Raw genomic sequence first — 8,998 nt, 5'->3', positions numbered from 1 at the left:
ATTACTAATATGTACCATAAAATTTTAGAAACTTTATATAAAAATATACATGTATATAGGTGTAATAATAAATTTAAATAGCTACTTTTATAGTTGGTTTGGTTTGGTTTTTTTAGTTATTTTTTTATTAAAACCAAAAACAAACCAAATTTGATCGGTTTTTAAATTCAAAACCAAACCTTAAAAGTATCGAGTTTTTTGGTCGGTTTGGTTCGCTTTTTCAGGTTTTTATGAACACCCCTACATTTCACTTGAAAAAATGTTGCAGTTTTGTGAGTGGGGAAAGAGAAATTTTTTGAAAAAGTAATTTTTGAAAAACTCATTTTCGAAAAATTTCCCAAAAACTTGCAAAATTTCATGGACAAACACATTTTTGGAAGAAAAAACTTGAAAAAGAAAAAGAAAAAAAAAAATTATGGACAAACGGTGCCTTAAATAGCTAATATACAGAAATATCAACTATGAACATTCCAGGAGCTGAGACACATTGTTACAAGCCGATTCATCCAATGTTGTCTCGCCCAAAAATTTCACTATGTAAACAATATTTCAAAACAAATTACATATAGAAACTATCAGTCCAAGCGGTCAAGCTGATTCATTGCCAAAAGAAAGGTTGCAGACCTCATTTCGACGTTGTTTCTTTCCATTGCTGTCAAGAATGACCAATTGAGCAATAACGATAAGTTGGATATTAAGGAACCTCTTGATCTCTCTAAGTGTGATGGTGCAAGACTTTAAGAAGAACGTAAAAATTCTCCTTTTTGGCTGATGAGTGGAGAAATAACTCAAAAACTCCACATCTGATAACTAACATGTTCCTCTGTAGCCGCTTGTGCAAAATGCAGCTCCCATAGAAACGTCTGCTACTCGTAAAATCATAAGATCGAAGATCTTATACGTCTTTTGCTACTCTTTCTCTTTTCTGCTTTTTATTCCTTCCCTTTCTCTCATTTTGCATTTTCACTTTCTGAGCTTTACGACTTTCTGCTTTCTCCTCAAAGCCATCATCCATCATCTTCATTGATGCGACACGCCTAGCCTTGTAAACCTTCAAAAGAGGAAAAAATTCATGTGAAGCTAAAAGAATTTCAACCACCACTCTGCTTTAAGGAGGGACATCAAAGTGGAATATAAAACTAGTACTATAAACTTCGGGTGTATTTGGTACGACAGAAAGTGATGTCATTTCTTACTAATTTTTTGCAGAAAGATGTTTTCCAATATTTGGTAGGAGATTGGAAAATATTTTCTTAAAAATATTTATTAAAGATTGACAACAACATTAGCAAACCGGATATTGTTTTGGTAAAGTTTTTGAGCATTGAAAATTGACAATAATGTAAAGTTTTTGAAACTAAGTGTCGAGATTGTTGCGAAGGACAATGATTTCCACCTAAAGTGAGTGAAGTCAGTTTCCCACTTTTGGTGGAAAATATTTTCCCTGGAAAAAAAGTCTATTCTGATAACCAAATATCAGAAGATAACTAATTTTCTGAAAATATTTTCTGCCATACCAAACTTCACTATTCAAGCATGTGCATCGAGGTATAATTTTTTTTTGCATAAAGTGGGTATAAAAGTTGTTTTATGCCATACCAAACGCACCCTTTAGGCATGTGGGTTACTCATTGGCCATTGCATAAAGTTACTCAATACAGGTATTCAGAAACATGAAAACTGGCAAATGACGACATATCCGTTCCTCATATAATCTCATTTAAACTGACCAGACATTTCGGGGAGGAAAAAAAAGAGGAGGGAGGGGGTTTCTTACCTTTGTGATATCAGCAAGCACCTCATTCTCTTTACATTCAAATTTCTCCAATTGTTTCCCGAGCACGGCTTCTATTTCATGAATGAGATCCACATCATTCTGCAACAAACAATCTTAAAACTAAGCAAAGCTAAAGAAAAATATAATCAGGCTGAAAGTCCAAAAGTTCCTGATTAGTTCCAAGACAAAGAAAACATTCATAAAAACGCAGCACACGTCGCCATTGACATACCCCTTTTCCATGATATGGGTAAGTAAGCTTGAGAAAATCAAAGGAAGAGGGAACGACTTCAGTCAGAGAGAAGCAGCACTAGTACTGAATCACACTATTAGTAACACATCCTTTTGACTGAAGGTCGGTCAATTCAATTTCTTCATTTCCAAGTTAACCCCACTTCTCTTCTTCTCCCTTTATTGGATGGACTTTGACCCAAAATCTCACTGTCAGGTGTTTCTAGTAGATCTAATTGTGGAGCGAGGAAATCGGCACAGTACATGATGCACTAAGATGAAGGCAAACTTGCAATTGAAGGAGAAACTACATATCAAAGTAAAGCTGAGTTGTTTGAGAACTTGACGAACCCACAATGAGCTCCTAACCAAAAATCAGGAGGCAAATTTGATTGGTAGAAAAGCTCACTCATGAATTGACTAGGAAAGAAGATGAGCTTGTAGTCACGAAATAATCCTACGGAGCAATTGAGCCAAAGCTAAAGGAAAAGCAGACCGCTGTGAAGCATCTAGGCTCTACAGATCATAAGCTTCGAGCTGACTATGTGAGATGCTACGAAATGTGAAGCAGAGAATAGACGGTTGGCATTGGCTTTAGATGGTGCTAATGCAACCAACATCGATCAAGAGCAACAGATTTGTTCTCTTAACCAAGAAATTGGGGGGCTAAGGGAGTTCGCAATGACTTCACAGAAGAAAACATCCTCAGAAGCTGAAAGAGAGCCAAAGCATGCAAATAGTTGAGAAACAATGATTCATGCTACTGGAGATGGAAGAAGTTAGCAGGAAGCTCGTGGATCAACTAAAATGGAGGAAAAGTTCAGTCTCTGGAGGAGGCTCATGGAAAGTCAGGCAACAACTTCAAAAATGTGAAGAAGAGAATAAAGCGCTGGCATTAGCTTTAGATGGTGCTAATTCAACTAATATAGATCAAGAGCAGTGATTCATTCTCACAAACAAGAAATTGAAGGGTCAAGGAAATTTGTATCGGCTTCACATAAGCAGTCCTCACAAACTGGGAAGAAACCTAATGCACCCAAAAAGCTGAGACAAATTGATGACATGCTATGTCAACATAAATGGAAAAAGGAAACGTTCAAACATCTGGAAGACACTCATAACAGCTTCGAAAACATAAAGAGGATAATACATGACTGGAATTGGCTTTAGATGGTGAATACACCTGGGTACCTGCATCTTCCATCAATACAGCTATCAAGTAACTCCGCCATCAAAGCACAGTCAAACAGGGAAAAATTACCAATTATGATTTCATTTCTTTCAGTTGTTCCATAAGAATACAGATACCCACTTATTGCTAGTTTAATTTATTGCTGTGTTCTGAACATTCCGTGACAGGCCTTTCTACAAACAACCATTCCTGGTACGGGCAGATATTTCCGGCCATACTACTCAGATCTGAAAAGCCCTAGCGACAGAAAAGAATTCTGTCAAGTTCTCACCTGAGTGATAAAGCTGACAGCAAGTCCACCTCTTCCAGCTCTTGCCGTACGTCCAACACGATGAACATAATCCTGTGGATACCTGCAGCGAACAATCGCTACATTTAACACATCAAACTCTTTTTGATTAACTTGTAATGGAAATATCCAATTAAACTCAAACCTTGGGATGTCATAATTTATCACCAGATCAACCGTCGGAATGTCTAAACCGCGACTGGCAACATCAGTAGCAACCAATATTGGGACCTGCCCAGATTTGAATTTATGAAGTGCAGAAAGCCTCAGTGACTGGGACTTGTATGAATGCAATGCCGCAGCCTCCATTTCGAGTTCTTCCAACAACAAACCCAAAAGCTGACAGCTCCTAGTCAAAATAGTATAACATAACTGTAAACGTCCGGAAAATCATCAACTTCCTCTTTCTTTTTATTATTGACATGCCTTGGTGCTGCACATACTTTCACTTACTGGAATAAAGGAAATAAGAGAATCTTCCAGATTAATGAGATAGATGCTAGAAGTATGAAAAGATTTTTTTTGTTTCATCTATAAATTTTGGTGCAATAGTTGGTCTTGGTAGATGAAAGTTGTTGAATCACGCCCTTTTTACATACTCCTCACAATGATCGGGCTGCTATTAATGAAAGGATTACTTGAATTTTCATTTTTAAAGTAAACTTTTGACTTTTTAGTTTTATCTCTTCTAAACCAGAAAGTTAAACTTTGTTTTCTTGTCGTTTTGCAGGTGCGGCCATCTTAAAGTTGAATAAAACCTCAAGCAAAGGTCTCCTGAGATAGAACTAACACTTCTTTATAGAAATTTAATTAGTAAAATGAGCCTATAGGGCTTCAGAAAGAATTGTACCTGCAGGTGGAAACAAAAATGATGGCAGAGCGAACACCCAAATCTTCGAGTTTGGATAAAATGTATTGCAGATAGACATCCTTCACATTCTTGGGAATAAAAATGTACTGCTGCTTAAGCGACTCTACCGTCTTGAATCCCTCATATGCCTCATAGAAATACGCCTTGTTTGCAGAAAGCTCAAGTAGTGTCTGTAGGTTGCTAGTCATTGTTGCAGAGAATAGAAGAGTTTGTCGATTCTTTGGCAAGCAGTGAAATATTGCCCTTAATTCCTCTTCAAACCCTACGTCTAGAACTCTATCTGCTTCATCCAACACAAGGAACTGAAAGGCAACATAGAGATAAGAGTTCACAATTGGAGAGGAAGACTATCCATGTGGTTTGGTATGGGTATTTGCTAATATTAGACTAATTTCACAGTAACGAAGCCGAACAGGAACATGGGACTAAAGGAAATAAAGGAATGAACTTTCACCCTTCAGGCATGAAGCACATTGTCATAAAAACAGAAGACAAAAAGAAGAAGAGGTATTTGCCTGCTTAGGCAAATAACTGCTGCTTTGCTGGTCTCTATAGAAAATGAAGTGTCTAAAACTTCATCGTTCCTTAGCAAACAGCTTATTCTGGCTCTTATTGAATAAGATAAAAATAGATCTGGATGGCTCAAAGATGATCATTACACAATTCAAAACTTACAATCTGCCTTGGTGCTATATGCCTGTTCATTCTCAAAAAGTCTTATAGTTTTTTACCAACCTTTTGGATGAACCAGGGCACAAAAGATGTTAGTCCTATGAAGCTTTACCAGAACTTTCGTGTACCGACATATCAATATACTTCTACGACATTACTTATCGAAGAGAAAAAAGAATTATTTTTTTAACAAGGTTTCTTTTGAATTGTATTTGACAAAAACCAGCACTGTAATAATGCACTAACTTATCCAACTCTTTCGACATAGATTCTTAAAAAGAATCTCCTTGAAAGTGAACACATTTTTGGCACCCAAGGGTGTGGCCTAGTGGTAACCATGAGGTAACATGTTCAAATCCGAGAGGAGGCAAAAAAACGCAAGGTGATTTCTTCCCATCTATCCAAGCCTTGGTGGATAGAGTTACCTGGTAGAGTTACCTGTTGTTGTTGGTGGGAGGTGGCAGGTATCCCGTGGAATTAGTCGAGGTGCGAGCAAGCTGGCCCGGATACCACGGTTATACAACAACAACAACATACCCCGTGTAATCCCACAAGTGGGGTCTGGGGAGGGTAGAGTGTACACAGACCTTACCACGGACACCGCGGTTATCAAAAAAAAAATGTTCGACCTTGTTCATTAATTCTTTAGCTATAATAATGGAATTCTAAGAAATCCTCAACTAACCTCACATTATAGGATCTCAATTCATAGCTGAGTTTACCAGAAAATAATTACAACATCAGAATTAGCAATCTTCTGATAGAACTAAAAGGAGCTGTTTTATTTACCTTAGTTCTGGAGAAGACAGGGGGAATATCAGGATTCTGTTCAATGAGAACCTTAATCCTACCGGGAGTAGCTATCACCACGTGAGGTCTTTGCATCAGAGTTTTGGTCTGGGTTATCATATCCATACCTCCCACCACCACAGCGCACCGCAAATTCAAGCAGGAACCCAAGGCCCGAAACTGCTCAGCCAGCTGGAAAGCAAGCTCCCGCGTGGGTGTGATCACCAAACAGGACACCCCATAAGGATCTTCAGCAAGGCGGTGGAGAATGGGCAATGCAAACGCCGCCGTTTTTCCACTACCGGTCTGAGCTAAACCTAATACATCTCGGCCGGAGAGGATTCTAGGGATGCAGTGGTACTGTACAGGCGTAGGTTTTTTCATGCTCAGTTCCTTACATGTTTGGACTGCCCATTCAGCGAGGCCCAAGTCGGAGAAGGTGATGTGATTAGGTGTGGGACTAGAGTTGGTCTCCTTGAGAAGCTGCTGCTTGGGATTTTCGGCGGCGGCGGCGGCGGCGGCGGGAGCAGCAACAGGGTTTTTGGTGGTGGGTTTAGTTTTGCGGGAGAATAAAGGGAAGTTTTGATCTACAAGGACTTGTTCTTCGTATTCCATTGCTCAATTAGAGTAATCAAAGTGAGTGCTTTTTGGGAAAATTCTGATGAACCCTAAACCTGCAAATGGGACTTGATTTTGCACTTGTGAAAAACTTGGAAAAGAAACGGCTCCTGGCAAGGAAAGGGTACTTTAGGGAATTCAAAAAACAGGTAATAAGATTTTTTTTTGAAGGAAAACAGGTAATAAGATATAATAAGGTAAAAGATTTTGAAGATGAAAATCATACATTTGGGGAGAAATTCAAAAGACAAAATTACAGAATAATGCACTCCATAAGTTGACCTTGCACTATTTTAGCCCAGTTACAAGTTTGCAAATATGTAGCCAAATATCAATAAGATCTTTTCTTTTATCATTCCCTCTAATTATAGCAACCTCATTTATTCCTACCTACTCCTATTGTAGCTCTCTCCTCATTTTTCACCCATAAATATTTTATTTAATTAATGAAAAAAGAATCATATGCGAATAAAACTATAACAACAACAACAACAATTACCCAGTAAAGTCCCACATAGTGGGGTCTGGGGAGGGTAATGTATACGCAAACCTTACCCCTGCCCCGATAGGGGCAGAGAGGCTATTTCCGATAGACCCTCGGCTCAGAAAGACAAAAATAAAGTAATAAAAAACAAGAGGAGAGAAATCATTAGTAACTCCAGTGGAAATCGTAATAATAACAGAAACATAAAAACCGAAAGATGAATGACATGCAATAACAGTAACCATAATCTAAGGCCCGGGGCTAAGACAAACAACAAGAATAGTTTGGGTCCAACATAAACTGTAAGCCATCCAAGACCAACCCTAATCCAATCCCGCCTCACCCCCGGAATGAAGTAAGGAAAGCTTTACTACCCCTATCCTACAACCCTAATGCGTGACCTCCAAGCCTTCCTATCAAGGGCCATGTCGTCGGAAATGTGCAGTCGTGCCATGTCCTGCCTGATCACCTCTCCCCAATACTTCTTAGGTCTCCCTCTACCTCTTACCGTACCCACCACGGCTAACCTCTCACACCTCCTCACCGGTGCGTCGAGGCTTCTCCTCTGCACGTGCCCGAACCATCTGAGTCTCGCTTCCCGTATCTTGTCATCCACAGGGGCGACGCCCACCTTCTTCCGAATATCTTCATTCCTAATCTTGTCTATCCTAGTGTGACAGCACATCCACCTCAACATCTGCATCTCTGCTACTTTTATCCTCTGGATATGAGAGTTCTTAACCGGCCAACACTCTGCCCCATACAACATGGCCGGTCTAACTACAGCTCTATAAAACTTACCTTTGAGTATCGGTGGCACTTTCTTGTCACACAAGACTCCAGATGCAAGCCTCCATTTCATCCAACCCGCCCCTATGCGGTGAGTGACGTCCTCGTCGATCTCTCCATCCCCCCGAATCATCGACCCAAGGTACTTGAAGCTATCTCTCTTGGGGATGACCTGTGGCCCAAGCCTCACGTCCCCGCCTACATCCCTCGACTCAGCGCTAAACTTGCATTCCAGGTACTCTGTCTTAGACCTGCTCAATTTGAAACCCTTAGACTCGAGAGTCTGTCTCCAAACCTCCAATCGCTCGTTAACACCGGCCCTCGTCTCGTCAATTAGAACTATGTCGTCAGCAAATAACATACACCATGGCACCTCCCCTTGAATATGGTGTGTCAAAGCATCCATCACCAAGGCAAATAAGAACGGGCTAAGCGTTGAGCCTTGGTGTAATCCCATAACAACCGGGAAATGCTCCGAGTCGCCTCCCACCGTCCTAACCTTAGTCTTAGCTCCATCATACATGTCCTTGATCGCTCGTATGTAGGCTACCGGCACGCCCTTCGCCTCAAGACATCTCCAGAGCACCTCCCTAGGAACCTTATCATACGCTTTCTCCAAGTCAATAAACACCATGTGCAGATCCTTCTTCTTATCCCTGTACTGTTCCACCAACCTCCTAATAAGGTGAATAGCTTCCGTAGTGGAGCAGCCCGGCATGAACCCAAACTGATTGTCGGATATAGACGTCGTCTTCCTCACCCTCACCTCCACCACCCTCTCCCAGACTTTCATGGTATGTCTAAGTAACTTGATACCCCTATAATTGTTACAACACTGGATATCACCCTTGTTCTTGTCTAACGGTACCACTGTACTCGACCTCCATTCCTCCGGCATCCTCTTCGTCCTAAAAATTACATTGAACAACCCAGTCAACCATTCCAATCCTGCTCTACCCACACACTTCCAAAACTCAACCGGAATTTCATCTGGCCCGGTCGCTCTACCCCTACTCATCTTACGCAACGCCCCCACGACCTCCTCCACCTTAATGCGCCTACAATACCTAAAATCTCGAAGACTCTCCGAATGCCCCAAGTCCCCTAGCGCTATATCCCGGTCCCCCTCCTCATTCAGAAGACCATAAAAGTACGCCTGCCATCTCTGCTTAATCTGGGCCTCTCCATCAATACTCTACCATCCCCGTCTTTGATGCACCTTACTTGGTCCAGATCCCGGGCCTTCCTCTCCCTCGCTTTAGCAAGCCGAAACAACTTCCTTTCCC

The 8,998-nt window shown here is 40.7% G+C and overlaps 1 protein-coding gene across 1 annotated transcript; it reads right to left on the bottom strand.

The window, feature by feature from the left end:
• Nucleotides 1-413: 413 nt before the first annotated feature.
• Nucleotides 414-6,567, bottom strand: LOC109238446 (DEAD-box ATP-dependent RNA helicase 36). The gene is made up of 6 exons (XM_019404919.1): nt 5,822-6,567; nt 4,340-4,662; nt 3,635-3,838; nt 3,472-3,553; nt 1,778-1,876; nt 414-1,051 (listed from the first exon to the last, which is right to left on the bottom strand). The coding sequence occupies exons 1-6, from the start codon at nt 6,434-6,436 to the stop codon at nt 896-898; spliced, it is 1,479 nt and encodes a 492-aa protein (XP_019260464.1). The 5' UTR covers nt 6,437-6,567; the 3' UTR covers nt 414-895.
• Between the last annotated feature and the right edge of the window lie 2,431 nt (nt 6,568-8,998).

This window comes from Nicotiana attenuata, unplaced genomic scaffold (genome assembly GCF_001879085.1).
Source record: "Nicotiana attenuata strain UT unplaced genomic scaffold, NIATTr2, whole genome shotgun sequence".
Lineage (NCBI taxonomy): Eukaryota > Viridiplantae > Streptophyta > Magnoliopsida > Solanales > Solanaceae > Nicotiana > Nicotiana attenuata.
The sequence above is the reverse complement of the archived record's forward strand: the minus strand, read 5'-3'. Positions and strand labels throughout refer to the sequence as shown.